This window comes from Xiphias gladius, chromosome 3 (genome assembly GCF_016859285.1).
Source record: "Xiphias gladius isolate SHS-SW01 ecotype Sanya breed wild chromosome 3, ASM1685928v1, whole genome shotgun sequence".
NCBI lineage: Eukaryota > Metazoa > Chordata > Actinopteri > Istiophoriformes > Xiphiidae > Xiphias > Xiphias gladius.
The window spans coordinates 12,156,043-12,178,740 of NC_053402.1; the positions used below are offsets into that span (position 1 = coordinate 12,156,043).

The window sequence follows — 22,698 nt, forward strand, 5'->3', positions numbered from 1 at the left end:
CTCTCTGCCTCTCTGTCGTCCACATGCTGTGCATCATCTCCTCCTCTGCCTGCCCTGTTTCTCTTTATCTTGCTGAGTCCTTCTCTCCGTCATATCTCACTGTCACTTTTTTTTCCTACTGCCCCTTTCCTTCATTTTCGTTTATACAAACCCTGATTCCCTCTCTGCTTTTCTCCTGCTGCCTGTCATTTCCTTTCTCTCTCATTCCCTTCTCACTCCCCTCTCTTTCTTGCCCACTGTGCACTGGCCAGGTCGGCCTTTTTCCTCTCTGATTGAGCAACACTTGAAGCAGCCACATGTGGGGCACACACACACACACACACACACACACACGCACATATACACACTAACCAGAATGTCTGAGACACAGCATTTTTCTTAATTTGGTAAAGCCCTGTTAAATGATCCTCATGTGGGATTTGCTAGCACTTTTGAGAAGTTGTAGTCTTTGTACTAGTGCGTTACAGACATAGAACCACATGTCAGTGCAAAGAAAAGATTTAAATCTGCATGAAATCTATAAATTATATATGTATGTAGTTTCTCTACATACATATATCACGATTTTGAAACGTTACCCCTCATGTTTAAGCTGCATCTCTTCTCTCTGACAGATAGGACTGGTTCTACTGGTTCCGTTGCTGTCTCCATGGCAACTGGTTGTCATCCACCACATCTCCTGCTGTTGTTTGTACTTCACCAGGCGTCATACAACATCAGCAAAATTTCCATTCAGAGCTCCATTTTTAATTAGATGTTGCAGGTATTATAGATGAACTCCAGCTTCAGGCTTACACTCACCAGGTATCACGGCTACCTCAGGTTCTCAATCTAAATGCAGAGATTTAATTTTTTTTAATTAACCCCGCAGCATGTAAATTAAGATACTGCCATGTTTGAGTCCCCCTCAAAACTTGCACTGTAAAAGTTAGAAGCACACAAGCGCTCATATCAGCAAATTGGCTGCAAAAGCTCCGCTCCCTTTATTTCAGTTCAATTAAAGAAGAAGAACTTTATTTATCCCCAGTGGGGCAATTAAAAAGTATATGCAGCAGAGCACACATGTCCACACACTCGCACAAACACATCACACAAAAACAACATCTAAAGGATAAAATAACACGATGCAAAAAATGCTAAAAAAAAAAAAAAAAAAGGAAAAAAAGAAAGAAAGTATTAAGTGCATCTTAACAGAGGGCAGAGAGCAAACAAGGTTCCTTACTTACTGTTGTGATGCCTGTCAACAGTAACTAAGGAGGGCAGGGCTTAGCAAAAGTCTTGGTAATTTGTGATTTAGAAAGTAAACAAAAGCAGGCTTCTCGTTCTACAGTGACTTTGCACTTTGTCAGCTGAAGAGATTGTCACTAGCTGACACCATCAGCTGTAGCTAGCTGTGAGTTGGATGAAAACCCTCTTTCCCTTTTTGAATTTATAGTGTTTACAGCCTGTACAAGGGTCAAGGTTAAGTATGCACATGATGGCTGCATACATGAAATTGCACTTTTAAGACTGAGGCTTAAGCTGCATGTCCCGGGCAAAAAGCAGCATCCTCACCAGCTGATGATCTGTGGAAAAAGGGGAGCATCCGCTTTTGGTGTGTTGCAGGGTAGAGCTAGTTAGCCCCAGTATAATAGTAATGTGTTATTTATAAAAATGCAATTAAAATGTTACTTGATCTAACACAATGATCAGATTGATTGATTGATTACAGGACTACACTCAAATGAATCTTCCAACTTGACTGCATTTTATTGCAGTAGGAATCAATGATTTAATTTGTTTTGCACACTGTAGGCTTATGGTAATTTCTTGATAACACGCCCAGCTGGAAAAAAGGCTGTCGGCTCCTGTAGATTTTTTCCAAGCAGTGAAATAACATTAACAAACTGGGATACAGTTTTTAGGTCATGGAAGAAGGGACCGTGGAACAAAAACTGATGAATGAGCATTCAGTTTAACTTCAGATTGGATTTTCCCTGGGAAGGGTTGGACACAATGCTCTCTTGATTGTTTAACCTGCTACGTACTGATTGACTGATTTCGTCTGTACATTTAAAGGCCTTTTAAAACATTTTCTTTTACCTTACCCATTACTTGCATTCAGTAGATGCACACATAATTGCAGTGTTTTTCGTCAATATATAGGTTATTTATCCACAGTAGTGGGTATGTTTGCAGTACACACATATTAAACTGAAAATCGTTTGTAAGATATTATACGCTGGCACACAAACTGCATGCTTTTGACTCTGAGCACAAAGGAAACCTGACCTTCTGATCTATTAGATCCCCCTGTGGGAAGCATGCAAGTGAGAGCAGTGTTGACAAAATGCTTTACATGCACGCATACACACACACAGACACACACACACACACACACTGGATTTAAAGTTCCTTTGTAGTATAACAGCACACACAACCGCACACATATGCATAACCAAACACACCTCATTGTGCTGTGAGCCAACAGTGAGCCAATGATCCTTGGCTGTGAAAGGGTTAACAGCGGTCGTGATCCATCCATCGCAGTAGGCCACCGCTCAATTATTCAACGCGCTGCGATCTAATTTCATCAACTGCCTACGCTACTGCCAACGGTCACAGACAGAGGCAAATATGTGTGTAAACACCCTAACTGGTATGTTTTCATTCATACACTAAATAAACCTCAGACTGTCCCCATCAAGACTCACAGATGCAGTCACAAACATATGCAGATACACTGTTACTGCTCCATGTATGATGAAAATGAAAAAATGGTCCAGTCGACTTTTCTACAATAACAAGTGCTTTCATGCATCTACCACCACAGCAGACATATAATCTGTGATCCAAATGTGAGGGTTTAAAAGGGTCGTCCAGTCACTAAAAAGTAAAACGCAGAATATAGCACAATCTGTTGTCGTTCTCAGGTTCACCGGCATTTCTTTTAAAAGCAGGGAAGAGCCATAGACCTCAAGTTAATTATGTTTTTTTAAATACAGCTGTAAAACAGGCCTGTTGTTTGTTCTCAGTTATGATCATTTGACAAACACACAAAATGTCGATTTTCCATTGCTAAGACAGACCTTTCAGTTTGCTAAAACCCTCCCCTGAACAGTGACTGTCTACTTATAGCGTCGCAACCAAAACCAAAAATGCAAGAGCAAAAGCTCTTGAATAGATTGTGTGTTTGTATGCTCTGAACATAAGCTGCAGATGCTAGCATGTGTGGCTAATTGGCTGACCACCTACAGTAATTCGCTGCTGTCTATTTCTTTCCCCGTCCTCCACAAGGCTCATCAGTTGCTGAGGATGCTTTTCGCCTGAAAGATGCAGCTCCAACCTACTCATGTAGCTAACGTTAGTTCGGTTAGCTCGGTGGCTTCAGCTGATAAAATGTGGTGGTGACTGACAGTCGCCGGCTAATGATGAAAAGCCTGCCCTTATGGACCCATTGTTTAGAAACGTTTGTATTATTTGTATTATTTTGAGTGGTAAACCTTCCCCCGTTATCAAAGTTTTCCTTTAACTCCTCACGTGCCATGCAAAAACTGAAAACTTGATAGGCATAGCAACCATAACTACGGGGGGTAGCGTTTAGTGAACGGTGAATTATGTGTGTAAATTTAGTTCAAATTCATTTTGTCAGAAAATGAATGATTCAGCCTTAAATTCTAGTCAAAGCTGCTGCCCCTGTGAAATGCTTCTAACCCTGTGTGACGATTCATTTTGCACCATAGTCATGTGTGTACAACGTACTCTCCCCCGCATGTACTCGCAGAGACTGACAGAAACGAAGGCTGATTGTGGCAGGAAGCTACAGGGAATCATGGGATGTCCCTTTGACTGCACGTCCTCTCAGTGTGACACAGTCAGGACACTGGGGTCAGTGCACATGTGTGTTGTGTTGGGGCATCAAACTCCATAATATTCTGCAGTAGGCGTGAAATATTCCATATCGTTTTCCAGAAAAACAGTCTGATTTATTGTAGAATTTCCCGTGTGAACTTGTTTTGAGCGACGCCGCAGTTACATGCATGAGCCTGGAACAAAACATGGATACTGTGTTTTTTCCTACAGCTTCTCTTCACATGTGGGACTCTGTTTTGAAAAAAATGTCCAATGCTGATAACTGGCCACCTCCCTGATGACAAGGGGGAAAACATTACATGTAATTTTCTCTCCCATTAAAATATTTTTCACAAAAACCATGAAGTTTTCAACACCCACAGTTCAAACAAACGTGATGACCGCATTTCCTTTGATGGCTTCTCGGTTTGGAGAGGTTTTATGGTAACTTCAGGCCCTCCAAATTTCTTCGGCTGATACTCTTAAAATCTTTCAAACGAGGAGTTCTATGTCGTTGTCACTTTACTCCACCATCAGTACAAGTGAATGTGCTTTGGCACAGAGCAAAGGACACATGCAGCCATGTAGTCACCCTCCATCGCTGACACTCAGACCTGCAGCAAACTTTCACAGCTAAGCTCATACAGATCAAACCCAGCAGCACAAAAAGACAAAATCAGAAGTGTCCCCAATGCACGCTAATGTCAAAGACACGGCGTTTAAGAGATGGCGCAGGCCCCAGGGGATGATTAGGGGGGTGTGGAAAGGCATTGAGAGGCAGTCAGAGGTTAGATTGGCAGACCCTTGCGTCTCCCCCACATAATGACTCCCAGCTGCGCTACTCTCACTGTTTATGTTCGAGGAGTTCCACTGCTAGCTCTTTTCCTCCCCATGGTCTCTTACTGGAAACTTCGGTCATCTTGATTTTTTTGCACCGGCGTTTCTCTCTGTTTATCTGTTTATCTGTCTGCTGTATTTCCCTGCGCGCTCTAAACCTGCACTGGTTCTTTTCTTGAACTCTTTCTCAATCATCTTGCTGCATCTCATTTTCTATCCCTCCCACGCACTCTCCCCATCTTTGCTTATTCCCATCCTCCTCTCCTTCTTTCCGCCATTTTTTTTCTTTTGCTCCTTCGTTCAGATCCCAGGATGCTAATACATTTGATTTTATATTTATACATTTTCTTTCCCTTGGAAGATCCACCCCTGCTGCCCAACCCAGGCACTTCCTATCCAAGCAGGAAAAGAGGGATCTGGAGGGATTCATGAGAGTTGAACTGCTCTGAATTATTCTGTTGTTACTCCCTCTCTCTCTCTCTCCCTCCTTCTCAGGGCAAGCTGCCCAGCTCCCTGCTACCCTGAGGAATTTGGTGCCTGAAATGAAATTATATGTTGCCATCTGTGTTATTTTTTTATGGTTGAGGGCCAGAGTCGGAGGCAGTATTGTGGTGATCGAGGCTCGGTCGTGATTTATTTGCAATAATCGCGCAGTAAGTTGAAGGGGAGATAGACTGTGTGGAAATAAATGACGAGTAAAAAAAAAAAAAAAAGAACAGTCCTCTTTTCTTCTGTCCGAATAAATCATCAGCCATCTTTTCCTCTCTAAACACTTCAGTACCTTAGTATCTCTCTCACCCTGCCCACATGCTCCATATGTATTTTTAGCAGTCGCATGCTGGGCCATGGTGCTAGCTTCACATATGCAGTGGAAACAATAGACCTCTCAAGTTGCATAATACGACTGCAGACCATATTTTCTGGTCCCCTGTAAGCCACTCAGCAACCACTTTACATACATGTTACCTCACAGCTAATACCAGCTGAGCTGGCCGTCATCCATCAGTCCTCTCACTGCACATTTTTTTCCCCCCAGGTGTGTAGGTGGTAAATCGGTGTGATCACACTGCAGAGCTTGAGGCACAATTATACAAATTCTATAAGTTCTTTCACCGAGGCTGCAAATGGAGAGTTTCACTGCAGAATGAAACCCACTCTATATTAAAATGCGACAGCAACTCTATGACTGAATGGCAGCACAAAATTAAAACACAGAGGAGAATGAATCTGTGACCAACAAAGAGTGAATTCTTTCAAAAATGTTTTTTTTTCACATTCACCCTAGAATGTTTTGATTATTATTTGGTAAAACTGGATTCCTCTACAAAACAGTAATCTTTAGTGCCTTGAAGAGACACTCTGCCCACATTTGTTTTTTGAATGAAACACTCACCCTGTGGGCTTGAAGGGTGGTTGTTATAAATGACCAAAGTGACTCAGCCATGTGTTTTAGTCACGTCTCTTGAAATCGTCACATGCTCTGCAGAAAGCAGCATGTAGCTCTGACATGTCCCATCTTTCTGCAGTATGCTGCACTATTTAAAATATGGGCTTTTAAGTATCTTGAACTGATAGGTAAACCTTTGCATTAACATTATTTTTTACCTACATTCTAGTTGTATCTCATTGCTCCAGTTTTGAACTACAGTATGCTAACTTTAGATAAGTAATTCCTTACATAATCACCCTCATAAATAGTAAACTATGCAGTGTTATGTGAGCACACTGCTATGTTTGTGTTATACTGGTAAAGTAAAGTTGAATTAGGTATGCAGGGACTTGAGTGTTGACAATGCTCTATGTTAAGCAATATGTTGATAGGAAAAATGTACCAAATAGACATTTTTACCCAAACTAGTCATGCGCAGTATTGCAATTGATGTATGAGATTCTAAAACTGCATGAGTTTCAAATCAAATCTTATTGAGAGGTACAAGAAAATGGACGAGGATTTTCGCATTGGTGCTTATTAAAAAAGGACCAATACATACTTCTCTCCCTCTGCTCCAGGAGGCTCTTGCTCAGTCTGAAGCTCAGACACAGGCACAGTCCCAGTCACGGCCCCAGGTCGAGCTCGTTCCACGTCTGTGTCACCTGGTGCGGTCTGAGATGGGCTACGGCTTCAACCTCCACAGTGATCGGTCGCGGCCTGGACAGTATATCCGCTCCCTGGACCCAGGATCACCGGCAGATCGTGCTGGGCTCCAGCCACAAGACAGACTCATTGAGGTAGGAAGAAAGAGTGCAGATGACGGGTCACTGAGATCTGGGGGGGTAAAAAGGGGAGAAAAACCTGATGATGGAATGCAATCAAATACAATAGTCCTGCAGTAAATTCACTTCAGATTTTGTTGACACTGCCAACAAGGTATTGATTCAACACCTTTTTTTTAGCTTGTGGTGTTGTTTTATTGGACTGCATTAAATTGTCATCGATGCTGTACCCATTATTTTCTCCATTCAGTGTATGTGTGTGTGTGTTAAGGATGTAAACAAATAAATATACATTATTCAGACATGAGCACTCTGAACAGATCTGCACAATATCTGAATATTTGCAGTAAGATTTATCCCTGAATTTAGGGACCATCACAGAAGTGCATGCAAAATAGCCAAGGGAACTTTTCAGACTTCTGTCAGTGGCTTTCTCATTTTTATTTCATAGTCACTTAAGACCAACTTTATCTTCATCTTTGCATGCATACCCCTTCTTTTTAAAATCAAGCACTATGACCCAATTGATTATTATACAACTAATTACGCAGCAGACTAGAAAGAGGAATGAGGGGGATCATGAAAAATGTACACAAACTAATGAGGTGATTACTGATAAAGGATTCCGGGTTAGGCTGGTATATATCGTGGTACATTATGATTGACTGGGTGTGAGAAAATCCCTTGAGAGGCCTCTTGTAACTCCTGATCTTCCCACTTTGGAGAAATGTGGTTTTACTGTATCTTAGTAGGTGTGTTTGTACTGTATAAACATGTTTCTATGTGCCTACACACCTGATTTTGCACATGTGCCCACTTTTCCCTGCAGCCATTCAATCCAGTACCTCCATATAAATCTATATGTACTCTTAGATGTGCTTCTCTTGAGCATTTATTCCATAATACACCAACACGCGGCACTGCCCACTCTTTCCCGGAAGCTTTTGGCCACTCTTAATTAGAAGTCGACAGATGTCTTTGCACAGTGTTTGCATAGGAACTTATTTATCGTGCTACCGTTCTATTTATAAAACATGTGTAAGATAATGGGAGAACACCTGAATGCATTAGCTTATTGGAGAGTGAATCCAACAATAGCACAAATAAAGATCAATCGTGTGTACGTTTTCTAAAAATAACGAGTGTAGTTTTTACCAAAGTCTAAAGCTACAGAAAAGTTGCCAAGTTTACACCAGTTCATGCACTGATCAAATACAGATGTGACCCCATCTATTTGTACAGTCACAGCTGTAATTAAAAGGAAAGGGGTCACATTTGTGTCTTCTATCAGTTCTCTGTTTAAAAGGATAACAGGACTTGGAGTCTGGACTCAATCTTTACTGTGTGTCAGACTGGAGAGAGAGGAGAAGCAGGGCACAGGGGAGAGTCGGTTATAAATCGGCATTTACGCAGGGGCTGAAGGGGGACAGACACGGGGGAAGGAGGGAAGGTGTTTGTATATGTATGTCTCTTCCTATAAAACACTGAGAGAAATGGAGACAGACAGAGTGTGTTGGATGAGAGATATAGAAAGCAGCAGAGGGGGAAGATGCAGACACAGTTAGGAAAGAGAGAGTACTTAACAACAGATATCAAAGGCAGGATGTAAACTTCCAGGCAGTATTACAAAGTCTCAAGTTTTACAGAGTCACACAAAAAGTAAAGGCCTATGATTCAAATCTCTGAAATGGTTGACAACATGGGTGACAAAGGGCATGGGTACAGCAAGTCAACTTTCCCCTGGTTTAAAAAAAAAATACATGCAGGCAGTAACATCATCATCTTCATGAGCAGCTTTTCTTCTGAGTGTACATGCACAGCATTCACCCTTCATTCCCATGACCTTTGCCCTCACTGGCTGTACATCAGGATCCAGACCAGGCTGCAGAGCAGGCCAAGCAGGATTCCAATAGGGTCTGATGGCAAGGTTAGACAGAGTTCATCAACAGAGATCCCCCAAAAATGTAAAGGAACACACGGGAGGTTTTGCATGTTTCAGGAAGTCTTCAAATTGAGTTTCTGATTGATTTCTTACCCTTTGGGCAGCTAATGGTTCCCTTTATAGTAATCCATGCCAAAATTGCCTGAAACTTGACTTTTTTCCTTTCGCTAATCTTAGATTTAGTAATAAATGGTGATGTGCTTAAGAGCAGGACCTGTTTGCGTTCAGTGAGCCTTCGATGTTCAACTGAACCGCTAAAACCAGTACATTTACTCTATATTTTGCAAAGAAATCAAACACAGAAGACATTAAAGGAATAGCTTGACAATGTGGGAAATTTGCTCATTCGCATTCTTGCCGAGAGTTAGATGAGAAGATTGATACCACTCTCCCGTCTGTACGGTAGATATGTAGCTGGTTAGCTTAGCTTATCAGAAAGACTGGAAACAGGGGGAAACCGCTAGCCTGACTCTGTTCAAAGGTAACAAAATCTGCCCACCAGCCCCTCTAGAGCTCACTAATTATTACGTTATATATCCAATGATATGTTCACTTTAGTTGATTTTCAAAGGCATCACCAACTGTTTTAAATCTTCAGAACCTGATTTTCATTTTACAGTGGACTCACTGAATGGAAGCCCATGTCTGCCTGGAAAGTAGGAAATTTCAAAAATAATTGACAGTAGTTTAAACTATACAATGGGACCAAATGGAAAACCATGAGCATGGTCCTATAACTACGATCAAGCAGAGCTGCATGTCGTAAATCACACTTCAGCAGTGAGAGTCTTGGCATTAGAGGATACTGATGAGCTGATCCTCCACTGAAACATTAGATGGCTGGTGAGAGGGTCTGGGAATGTCCTGTAGCAGGTCACTGATGGCAGTAACAGTCTGCCACGCATAAACTGATTAACACACACTCACATATGAGTGCACACACACAATGAAGTTAGAAGGTAGTCAAGAGGGTATCCAGCCAAATAGAGTTTGATTAAAGGAGCTTTACTAGCATGATGTACATGTGCACATATTGCCAAAAACCCAGAGATCTGAATATAAATTACACAGAAATAAAATAAGATGAAAATAAGAATATCCGCTTATTTTGGAGCTCAAAATTAGTCCATTGACAAAAAATTAATCAGCAACTATTTTTATAATCATTAAATCTTTTAAGTAAAAAAACAAAAAAAACCTTTCCTAACTGCAGCTTCTCCAGTATGAGGATTTACTGGTTTTTGTGTGTTTTATGTCACTAAAAACTAAATATCTTTGGATTTTGGATTGTTGGTCTGACAAAACGACATTTGAAGATGTTATATTGAACTGTGGGAAAATGTGACTGACAGTTTTTACTATATTCTGACATTTTATAAACTAAAAGCCTAATTGATTAATCAAGAAAATAATGGGCAGATTAATCTATAATGACAATAACTGTGAGTTGCAGCCATAGTTTAGTTTTTCCTGAGCAACATAATGTGGGAGATTTAAAAAAAATTTTAACTGTGAGTATTTCTTTGTATTATTTATGTATTGATTCACTGCATCTATACATGTATTTTCCTTTTTGTTTTATAAATGTGAAAAGGAAACATGTATTTTGTGTTTTTTTGTGTAAAGCTGTGGACTGTTTTTGTGTTGTAATATTCTTTAATTTCCTTTTGGATACTGTAAGGTATATTTCATAAGATTTGAAGGGCTCTGGTAAATCTGTGGTTTCACGCCAGCTTAATAACTTTATCTCAGTGTATTAGTTTTGTTTGGACTGAAAATTTTGAGCTCCTGTTGAGTTAGTTGGCTGTGTGTGCATATGTGTGTGTGTGTGTGTGTGTGTGTGTGTGTGTGTGTGTGTGTGTGTGTGTGTGTGTGTGTGTGTGTGTGTGTGTCCGTTTACGTGTTCGTGTACGTGTGTGTGTGTGTGTGTGTGTGTGTGTGTGTGTGTGTGTGTGTGTGTGTGTGTGTGCAAGCATGCGCGCGGATAATTGCAACCATCTCCGACCATGCGTCACGACAGCACTTGTATTATCTGTCAGCAGCTTGTTAGAGAGGTGAACAACCATGACAGCTCCTTCTCTCCCTCTCGCTGTCTCTTGCCTTCTTTTCCTTTCACCACGCCCGTTTACACTGGAGGCGTATCAGCAGCTTGCGTTGTAAAGGTTCTGATGAGAGCTCTTTCTGCCGCTGTCTAGCACTGACACAAGTGAACGCCTCATCGGTCTCTCAGCTCTGTCTGAGCTCAACCGTGCATACTCTGGAACCCCTCGCAAACATCACAATAGTGGGACATTAAAGACCATACAAACCTGCACCACACTTACTTTTCGTCCTGTACCCACATACACATGTGGGGTAAATTTCAGGATAGCCCACAAACCAGCTCCACAGTGATTTGACTCCAGTTCACTCCCTCGCACATCACAAAACAACACACACACTCAATCCTACACCACCGTCCAACATTTTGTGACGTATGAAGATTAGGAACCATCATTTCCAACCAAAACAAGGTTGACGTTTGCTGAGACATCACCATGTGCCATTCACTCTTTCCATAGAACATAACATGACAGCTGTTCTTGGGAACATTGAATGTCTACTAATTTGTCTACCAAAATCAGTCTCTGGATAAATTCTAAGCAACAAATTGGCCATGCAGTTCCTCAATCATGTTTTGTTTTGTCTGGAACAGTTTGTACAATAACCTGGAGGTTCAAAAGGAAACAGTTCAGCTCATCATGTTAATCACATCTCAAGGTCCATTTTACTTTACAAAGGGACAACTGAGCTTGTGAGATCTTGTCTGTATTTGTGAAGATAAGCTGGAGACCAAAGAGTTAAAAGTCACACACATCACATGCGTCATATTCACAGATGTTAGCATGCGTTTGATACGGCTTGTTTTGATCAATCCAAGGTCAGTCTGTAACTGCCTCCTCACAGACACACACACACACAAACCACATCAAAAATGCACCAGTCGACTTCAGGTGGCTGGACGCATGACTTTGATGAGACATACAATAAAACATGTGCACACGCACGCACACACACACACACACACACACACACACACACATGTCAAGAGGTTTCCTGAGGAATTATCCCATGAGAAATAAGCTTCTGTACGGTTCCTACGGCATGTATTAATTAGCCCAGTGGGCAGAACAGAGTGTATTGTCTTGTGTGGGATGGGCTGTTAATGAAGGGCAGTGAAACATGACACAACACCTGTTGTTTGGCCGAATACAAAGATGCTTGTCATCGCTGTATCAAACTGTCTGTCTGCGTGTGTTCCTGGCTGACTGATGATCTGTCTATCTGAGGAGAGGAGAGGAGAGGAGTTGTTCACATTTTCCATCTGTTGATGCCACGCTTTCTTCATATTTCTTCCATCTCATTTACAATGGTGTCTTCCTTTCATTCTTTCTCTGTATATCTTGTTTTCCCTTCTTTTCTTCCCTGAATGTCCTGTAAGGTCTGTCTTGACCACACCTATTTGCCATATTACCCATCACCTATTACCCATCCTATTTTCTACACATATTTCACCTCCATTTATCTCACCCACAAATGAGAGCCAAAGCAAACTTTAGGAGCTTGCACTTCCCATTCTCTTCCTCTGCTTAACTCCGTCCCTTCCTGTCATAAGCGGTGAATTTTAAACAAATTCCCTCTCAGGACTCTGACACCTGAAACCCACACTATAGTCGGAGCCCAGGAGAGCCATCAATAATTGATTGTGTACCAACTCTAACTTGCCTGCCTCAGAGAAGCCACGGTCTAGACAAAGCTGTAGCAACACAGGCCTCCCGATGCATGAAGCATCTAGATAAAACCAAACAATAACAGGCTATTGTGTTTTGCTAGCTAGGTGTAGAGGCAAAGGCCTAACTGTCAAATAGATGGTCAGTCACATGCACACATATTCATTATGTCACTTTGTTTAGTTGTTTCTAGTCCTATAACTGATTGTACAAAGTATCCAAGAGGTGTTTTCTCTCCGTGTGGTTACATTTTTAACTTCAGGCTACATGTACAACTGCATGTGCTGCTGACTGCCCTGAACACTGAATCCCTGTTGCAAGAATTCAGGATTCATAACAAGAGTTTGAGCAACATTGTCGAGAGTGGTTCAGGCCCTCTGAGAGACATGATGAATAGTCTATAATCAGTATGTTGATGCATGGCCCCCCCTACTGTGTGAATAAAGTAGCACAGGCTCTCAGCCTTGTATGCAGTATGTAAACAATGAAAAAACATTGAAGGGACAAAGGTTCTTTCAGGTGATATATTCAAAATAGTCTACATACTTCTATCAACTCACTGAGCTGGAGAGATTTTTGTTGGAAAAATCTGATTTGGTTCTTTATAATTCCAAATTAGAAATCCGAATTTAGCAGGACACAGTACTCTTGCTGGAGTTAGTGTGGATCAGCTCTGGCCCACCATCCCCATATGTTTTGATATTGCCCATATATTCAGCCTTTTTGGGAGAAAAGGAGACGTTTAATGTAAATATATACTGAATCTTAGTGTTGATGCTTTGTTTCGCTTTCTGTATTTTAGAGATATGTCAAAAGCTTTGTGAACAAGGGTTATCTACCCGCTTACGACCCGCTGCAAATTTTAAAAAAAACAAAAACATTCCATTCAGAGAGACCCCCCTACTATGAACATCTTCATAGACACTGTCAAATATCTGCGCTCTATAGAAAAGATGATGCCCACTCATCTACAGAAAGACAAGGGTGAAACATACTGGAAGAAATGGGATTATTACTGTCAGGAAGCAGACACTAATTAATGATCCTTTTTACCTTTTTTTTTTATTTCTCTTTTTTTGCTCTTTTTAATATTAAGGGCCATTGGTGGTCAATCCCCTATTTAATGAACTTTACCTGTGTATTTGTCTGTGTTTAATTGATGGTCACATCCTGGTCCTTTCAATTATGGTCTGCATCCCATTCTCACTGCTAAAATGAACATGTTGGGTTTTTTTTTTTTTTTAAACTTAAAAGAGAAATAAAAGTGAAGGATGGAATAAAGTTGAATTTAATTTAAGTCAGATTTCACAAACAATGAGATAGAAATTGCTATCTGACCAGATAATAACCATATGATAACCAGATGATAACAAGCTGTTTCTATCTGAACACGCAGGTATTCAGATCAGTCGGTGAAGTAATCAATTCTTAGTCTGTTTCAAAGGGCCAAGTCTAGCTTTCCAGTCAGTTGTTTTTAACCATGTTTACCAAAACCTATGTAGAGAGGATGCACTAAGTCACCTGAAAGCCACTTTTATCATAGCATTTGGTTTGCTGATGGAGCAGCAAGAGTTGTAATAACTCCCTCTGCCAAAATCCCTTCTCTGTTTTTTGTATGTGTGTTCTCCAGGTAAACAGCGTGAACATTGAGGGCATGCGGCACGCAGAGGTGGTGGCCTTCATAAAGAAAGGGGGAGATGAGACCTGGCTGCTAGTCGTGGATCCAGACACAGACGAACACTTTAAGAGGAGGGGGGTTATCCCCACAGTCAGTCATCTCAAAGGTAGGACTACACTACCGAAAAAGGCTGTGTGTTGCATGTAAATCTGAACTTCCAGTACGCAACAGTATTGAGTAGGTTTGGGTCACGCCATGCTAGGAAGTAATCGCAAGTATTTTATTGGAAAGGATGAGTTCTCAACAAATCTGGGTAACACTTTTTTTTTCTAGAAAGTTTCCCAGAAAAAAAAAAAGTTAAATTTTCGAGACAATGTTCTGTTATTTCAGTTATTTAAGTTACAGTGAATTGTGTTGATTTTATAAGCAGATGTAAATTTCCACAAGAATTTTCTTGAAATAAAAGCTCCATTAAGACACCTTTATTCATCATTCATTTTTTCTTTTTCGAAACTTAATTCCAAATTTCCAGACCTTAAAATGAACTACAACAAACCTTGCAAGACTTCCATTTGTCGACTGAGAGCACATTCCTTTGAACATGAACTATATGTAAAAGTTTTTAAAGACTAGAGTGTAGAGTGATTTGTATGCATTGTTTGATTGATTGTTTTCACAGACTATGATGGTCCGTCCATATCCAACGGCTCCCCCAGCCCTCAGATCAACGGCAGCTCCACCACACAGTCCATCAGGTCCACACACTCCGACCTCAGCAGCCAGGGCAACAGCACACAGGTGGGTGTGGGCATCCGTGTGTGATGCTGTGTTTGGTTCCTCTACATGAAAAGTCAGTACTCTCAACCCTTCTGTCTGTGTTTTCCCCTTCGGTAATCTCCCGATCTCCGCTGTAGCTAGCAGATGATGAGGGCAGCCGGCTGTTGGACCCGTTTGCTGAGATGGGCCTGAGTCTAAGTGCTACAGCAGCAGAGGAAAAGATGAAGGTCCATGCCAAAGAAAAGAAGAAGGCACCACAGATGGACTGGATGAAGAAATATGAGCTCTTCAGTAATTTCTAAGACATTCCCCTCCGAGGACACTTCAAAAACCAAAGGACAGATCTGTCTGCAGCCTTCTGCGTTGTGGGAGAACGTCCCTCTTGCTACAAAGACCATGTTTTTTCTTAAAGAAAGAACTAAGATGTCTCAATACAATAGAAGATCATTTGTTCCTGGATTTAAAAGTGACAAAAGGATAATGTTGCCCAATGGATTTTACTTATTCAGCCGCTTCAGAGACTCTTTTATCAGCTACTTTTCCCTCATCAAAAAAAACGTGCAAAAACTGTATATACTTTGCTAAATTCCCACTCTTAAGAGGGAGGATCATCTTTAAATGCTTCAAAGACATGTACTTATATCAGATGGGAGCATTGCAAACAAAGTTTCACAAATTTTCCTGAATCCTCATCACTGTTTTCTCTCCTTTGATCATCCCATCCTCCCTTCTCCCAGAGACTAATTTCAAACAAATGGGGGGAACAGTTATTTTTATATTTAAAATGTATAAACAACTATAAATAGACAGTATCCCATCATCATGGACTGCATTTTAAATAGTTCTATGGACACTGTGACATTAATGATTGTGGACATTTGAGTTTTGGCCCAACAGTCAGAGGAAGCCCAAACTTGGCAGAAGATCACTGTGAACAAATTTAGACCCCCACCTCCAGCCCGCCAGGACGTTTGATGATAACCACTGACAAAAAAAAAAAAAAGGATGGCTGTGTGTACTGGCTGTGCATAATGTATTCTACATGTATTTGTACATTACATTGAGATAATTGAGTGATCATCAACTTAAGCCCAAATGTGCACCAGCTGAACCACTTCAGATCAGCCCCGCTTTATTCATAAGGAATTAATGTTACTTGTTACTTAGCACTCAATCTTATCACCACTAAACTCTTTTCCCAAACTGTGCTCCAGTGCACATGTGCATAATAAAGGTAAAACCCATTAACATTAAATGCATTAATAAAGTAAATAATAGAAACTGGAACCTAGGACAGGAATATCTAAGTTTCTCAGGGCAAGTGGCACGAAGAACAAGTTTTTTATTGTCGAGAACTTAATGTGTACAGTAGAGGGCAAACTTACACCACAAACAGAGACCTCTTTGGGCACTTGCGCTAAATAGAGTAGATGTTTATCCAGATGTCACTCGTCATCTCACAATGTCCCTGAAACAAAAAATTAATTCAGGTGAGTCGGAGGACAGAAATTCAAGATAGTTTGAAGATTTATTCCCAGTGGTATTACTGAAGGTGGATCTAAAGGAAAGAATAACTGAGAGGTAATCGTTCAGATGTAATGTGAAGGACACTTTTATTTTTATGTACTTATTATGTTATATTTACACTTTTAACTGTGATTTGAAAGCAAGCTGATAAATGTGAAGGCAGACAGCCGGTATGATATTATTACCAGCTGTGGAAGGAATATTTAAAGGCTGGCAAGGCAGCCAATAAGTAACATGTCAGTATTAGAGATTGTACAGACTACAGCTAACTCTTCATTAATGAATAACTCTAAAAATCAAACTGATAAATTTAAAAGGGATTTTCTCAGAACATATTAGTCAAATAAGTGTGTCATCCTTTATCAGTGGTTTCAAAACTTAAAATAGACAAAATTAATGCAAAAAGATGGAATGAGTTGATGTGTGAAACTGTCCCGGAGCCACGTTTGAATCCAAAGGAATAGTTGAACATTTGGGGAAATACACATTTTCGCTTTCAAGCAGAGAGGTAGATATGAAGATTGAAACCACTCCTGTTTGCACAGTAAATATGAGGCTACACCTAGCATCAGGTTAGCTTAGCTTGGAATTGGGGGGGGCTGATTCCTTGGCAACAGCTCAGTGCTAAAATATAAAACAGCAAATTGTCATTTTTACTCAACAACTTTTGTACAGATTAAACAAATGAGATATAACGTTAATTAGAGAGCTTTAGAGGTGCTGATAGGCAGATTTTGTAACAGCTGCACAGAGCCAGGCTAGCTGTCTCCCCCTTTTCCAATCTTTGTGCTAAGCTAAGCTAACCTGCAGTTCGCGGTATAGCACTGTACAGAAATGAGAGTGGTAGCGATTTTCTCATGTAACTCTCCTTCAGAAAGCAAATAAGAGGATTTTCCAAAATGTCAGACCATTCCTTTAATTAAACAAACCTGAGAGAAAGCGGGGTTAAAGCTCAAAAGTGCGACTAGCATATTTTAGGATGAAGGGATATGATCAGATACAACATTAGCGGCGTGTGTTAGCATTTTCCATGTTGGAGGGAGTGTAGGAGACGCACAGAGTGAGGTCAGAGATGCTCGGGAGGATCTGGTGAAAGAGACTGTGGGAGCCATGGAGCTTACTGAGGATTATTACACATACAGGGACAGCTGTCATACACATGCTCACACACATTTGGAGCACAATGAGTGTGAGCGTGTGTGCAGAGAAGATATCCATGCCGCAACCCAAGCCATGTTGATATCATGTATTCCAACAAGTGGGACTGCAAGTAAGAGAAATGTCAGTCATCTATGTTGACAACTTTTCTTTTCTGGTACCCATTCACACCCTTATTCTTACTTTACAGAGCCCACACTATTAGTCTGTGTGTGCAGTAGTGGTCATAGCAAAACACTCTGTTACCATGGCTGATGCACATGTATATACAGTAACAGCATACAGTACCTATGGCAGGTTACATTTTTTCAATAAAGTGTGACAATTGCGTTTTTGAATATATTAAATTGTCATCTTAGTCTTGAGTACTCATGATTTTGTTTCCCATCACTCTTGTTTCTCTCGCATTCCTCCTTTTTACTGGTATGGTGTCTTTCATTTGCTCCTGTTTCCCCTCTCTCCCCTTCAACCCCTCGCTGTCTCTCTCTTGCTGAGGATTATGCCGGCGTACAGTTTCAGCCTGTTCTCAGCCTTCTCCACCAGCCAGCTGCTGTGAGCTTTCAGGCCACACAAAGGTTAAACAGAGGTCAAAATCAGTGTGTTTGTGTGTGAATCTGTGTATAAAGGAGGTTAGGAATGTGTGTGTCTGTGCTTTTACAGTAAGTGTACTGTATCTCCATTGTCTGCCTCTGCCTGTGGTGTTCAGTTTGTGGCTGTATTTTGTCTGTGTCTGCATCTTCAGCCAATCTTAGATAGACAGTGCTGGAAGAAGTACTTAGATCTCTCACTGATGGAAAAGTACGAATACAACAATGCAAAAATATTTCATTAAAAGTTAAAGTCCTTTGTTTGTAAAAGATTAGAAGTCTTATCAGAAAAATGTAGTTAAAGTTTCACAAGTAATTGTAGTAGTTGGGCAGAAAATAACGTGTTTACTGATATATTATTTATGACTTTATTTGATTTTTAAAACTGATGCTTTAATGTGTATGCAGCATTCTACTTATGTGTTTGGTTGAGGTAGTTTTACCTACTGTATATACACGTAGGAAGTTTAGCCCGTGGTTTCTCAACCGAGGGTTTAGGACCACCCCCAAAGGGTGACAAAATAAATCGGCAGGGTCATGGAATGATCAACAGAATAAACTTAGTTTTGCTACACAAATATGTATAAATCTTTTGTACTTTTTTCTCATCTCAGCTATATACACGAGAATTATTGGAATCATTTTTTACTTCTTTTGGCCTCAAACACTGAAACCATTTGGTGGAAGAGACAACAACGGACAGTGGTGGAAAGTAGCTAAGTACATTTATTCTGTCATTGCACTCGAGTGCAGTTTTGAGGTGCTTGTACTTGAGTAGTTCCATTTTACGCTACTTCATATTTCTACTCCACAGACTTTAAGACTATATTGATCTACAAGCTTCCCAGCAGTATATAAGCAAATCAAAACTAGCTCCACCTTTACCAGCTGCAGCAGGTCATGTACACATTAATGTATCAATAAATATAATCTAATAAAACAATACTAAATATTTTGAAATGGGTCATTCTGAACAATTAATACTTTTAATTTTCATACTTTAAGTATATTTGATGCTATTACTTTAGTACTTTTTCAAAATTTTCAGCACAGGACTTTTAGTTGTATTTCTGAACTGCGTTATTTCTACTTTCACTTCAGTAAGTAATCTGAGTCCTTCTTCCACCACTGACAACTCATAGACATCTGAAAGACGTCTATGAGTCGGTCAGTTGGTCAGAGTCCTCGTACTATTCACACGTGGCCCGCTACACTTTTTTCCAAAAACAGACACCTACAATATACCCATTAGTTAGAATCAGCTAGAAACCAAAATACCAAAATACTGTCTGTCCACTAGGTGGCACACCACTAGCATTTAGCATCCAGGAAGTAGGCCAAATCTTGATAGCATGAGGCTGTGGGTACATCCAGTGCCCTACCTGATCTTTGTCAAAATGTAATTCCACACGTGGGCAAATTATCAAGCTCCCTGGAGGTTATAGCAAGGCCGAGTAGTGACGCCAGTACATCAAAGGACGGGCCCAGTTCAAAGCAGTCTGCAATTTCGGAGCAGTAAAAGCAAGAGAACAGAAGCAGAGAATAGAGCCACAGGTGGGCACTTTCTGTTTAGCCTGGCTCAGCCAATGCAGGCATTTCTACTTACTACTGATGATAGATGATTGCTTGTCGTGCACCCTAGGTTTCTGTTCTCCTGCAGCCTCCTGGACTTTAATTTAAGTTCTCAGTATAAACAATTTTCCCCCAGTTTTCACCTGTGTTTTTTTTTTTTTTTTTTTTTTTACCCTGATTTTGTGTCGTCTAATCCTGCTCAATATCCCACATCCCCACCACCAACCCACCCAAGTTCAAGTGCCACCCGTTGAACAGTGCCAGGGCTGTCCGGGATGCAGCGGTGCCCACAGGGAGAGAGAGAAACCAAAGGCTGACAGGGAGGGGGAGGCAGAGAGTGAGATGGGGGGGGGAGGGGGGGGGGTTGTCCGTCCCCATGGCAACTGTGTGTTTTTGTTAGCGCTCGTGAGTCAGACAAGCAGTGACTCACAGTCAGGAGGAAACACACACACACACACACACACACACACACAGTCACATTCATACTCGCACTCCCACTCACTCAAAGGGAAGCCAAATAAGGACAGCTACACCAACAAGCACAGAGAGGGAGAGCGAGAGGGCAGAAAAAAGAAAAGAGAGGGGAATGAGTTGGAGAATTTGTACAAACCCAGAAAAATCGAGACTGAAACAAACAAAAGGAAAAGTAAGAAAGAGGAAAGGAGCAAAGGCAGAGAGCTGGGATAAGAGAGCGCATGCACCAAAATGGAGGGAAGCCGAGGATCCAGAGGGCACGAGTGCGGGCACATACCCTCTCCCAAGAGCACCCTTCACATGGGTGGGGGTAGCGGAAACATACACACAGACACACCCAGTTTGTGCACACCTTGGCTTAACTTACTGAACCACTCATTTATATTCTGATGCCTAAACATGTAGGAAGGCCACCTAGTTGTGCACAAGAAACTCTGCATTTATTTGATTTTGCAAACCTGTTTCTGGGTGACTAACTGGAAAATGTAAACAGTCTAGCAAAGCTGGGCTGAGAGCTGAGAGCTGAGCCGGTCATGTGATGTTTATGCATTGTGAAAATGGGTAGTTTGATTATTCTTGTGTTCGTCATCTCTGTTTCCTATGACTGATGGGTTTATTTTCCCACGACCTGTTGCCTGTTGTTACAGTTAGACAATTAGGTGATGGAGATACTAAGAGACTAATTAATAAGAGACTAATTTTATTTACTCAATTGAGTCTGCAGGTTTATGTGTGTGTGTAGGCTGGGATTTACATATAGCTACAGTCCATGATTCGTCCCACACTAAATGCGTGTTCTGGCTACCGTTGACCCTTCTTTGTGTGCAACCTTCCCCTACTTTAACTCTCCCTCTATGTCTCCAATGGCTGGAGTTCAGCTCAAAACAGCCAATCAGAGTCTAGTGTTGCTGATCCCTCTTGTCAGGTTTATCTCCACAGAGATAACACATTAGAAATATTACCTGTCCTCCAACCGCCGTGCATTGTTTCTCTGTTTTTTTTTCTTCTTTTTGAGTTTCGCAACACAACGGCAGGAAAGCCAAAGTATACACTTCGACTTTGAACAAAGCTCCAGATAAAAACAAAACAAGATGCTTTTTGATAAAAATCTGTTGGTTTTTTTTCAGGTATGCTCAAACACAGATCCTCCCTCATCTGGCTTCGTCCCTCCATCTACAGTATGCTACCCCCGTACAGCAGGTGAGCAGCAGGTGGAGAGAGCGTGGCATGGAGATTGGAGGTTTCATGAGGGACAACTACAGGGGTCAAAGGTCACCGCTAAGTGGGCAGGCCAGCTGGGAAAGACAGTTAGAGACTGATGTTGGAGCCAGGAGGCTAACGAGGGAGAGCGGAATGTGGTGCAGAGCTGTAAAGGGTACAGGAATTGGGGAGAGTGTGTGCGCCTGTTAACACACAAGTGATTAATGAGGCGGAGGAAGTCACCCCGCCGTGTGTCACTCCAGATGATGTCAGCGGTTGAATGGAGGAACAGAAACACCATGTGGCTACAGATAGGCTTCCTCTCTCACTGACCACCACAAATAAACACAGAAAACTAGTCCTACGTGTACAGTACGCTTCTTTTAATCAGTTCCTCAAACGGAAAGAGAGCAACATATCCACAGGCCATGTTGCACAATTTCATTTAATTTGAAATTGTTCTGTTCTTTTTATAGTCGCAGTGCAGTTAACAACACTACTACCGACATTCGATTCATAATCGGTTATTACTGTAATCGCTGAGGGCATAATTTCCACAGCGATGTCCCTCTCACTTTGAAAAATCCTATTTTTTATCCCCCTCAACTTTTATAATTTCAGTTTGATTTTCTTACCAAAGTCTCTGGCAGCATTGTGCTCTTCCTGTGCTGCCACCGTAGTCCAGATGGGAGAAGAACTGGGAGAAATGGGAGAGTTCGTAAATATGTTGATAATTTCCTTCAAAGCAATGAGCTTAAGAACAGCGGTGACCCTCCTTTTCTTGTTCTGGGTTTGGCCTATCATGCTACATACAGGATGCCCTGCCTCGTGGCTATATGCAACCTGAGAGGAAGACCTGCGGACACCACTCAGGGCTGGAAAAATGTTCTGTGTTTTTATTAACAGTTAATATTATCCTTAAAAGATCCTCAAATTGAATATCCATCAAAGATATGATAGTTAGTACAATGTAAAAATCAATTATCTGTAACGAAAACTACGTTTTTGAGCAGGATTTGTGCATTAAAAATACAGAGGTTTACACAGCATTTTTATTTTGTGTTATACTAACATATGTACAATAAACACATTTTTTTTATTTATTTATTTAAATGCATATAATTGCAGGAAATTGCATATTTATCTATTTATCCTGCTTCATAGTGTCCCTCCGCACTTTTTAAACCCTCG

General features: G+C 41.0%; 1 protein-coding gene and 1 long non-coding RNA gene across 2 annotated transcripts in view; one reads left to right on the forward strand and one right to left on the reverse strand.

Annotated features, from left to right (window-relative positions):
- Positions 1 to 15,998, forward strand: part of LOC120785982 (Na(+)/H(+) exchange regulatory cofactor NHE-RF2) — a 32,322-nt gene extending 16,324 nt beyond the window's left edge. The window contains exons 3-6 of the mRNA XM_040121029.1: positions 6,679 to 6,897; positions 14,225 to 14,378; positions 14,892 to 15,010; positions 15,127 to 15,998. Coding sequence (XP_039976963.1) covers positions 6,679 to 6,897; positions 14,225 to 14,378; positions 14,892 to 15,010; positions 15,127 to 15,291 — 657 coding nt within the window. The 3' untranslated portion in view covers positions 15,292 to 15,998. The remainder of the gene's footprint in view (positions 1 to 6,678; positions 6,898 to 14,224; positions 14,379 to 14,891; positions 15,011 to 15,126) is intronic.
- On the reverse strand, positions 15,004 to 22,246 carry LOC120785991. The gene is made up of 3 exons (XR_005706653.1): positions 22,143 to 22,246; positions 16,375 to 16,457; positions 15,004 to 15,190 (listed from the first exon to the last, which is right to left on the reverse strand). It is a non-coding gene; the product is annotated as an uncharacterized LOC120785991 (long non-coding RNA).
- Positions 22,247 to 22,698: the final 452 nt, after the last annotated feature.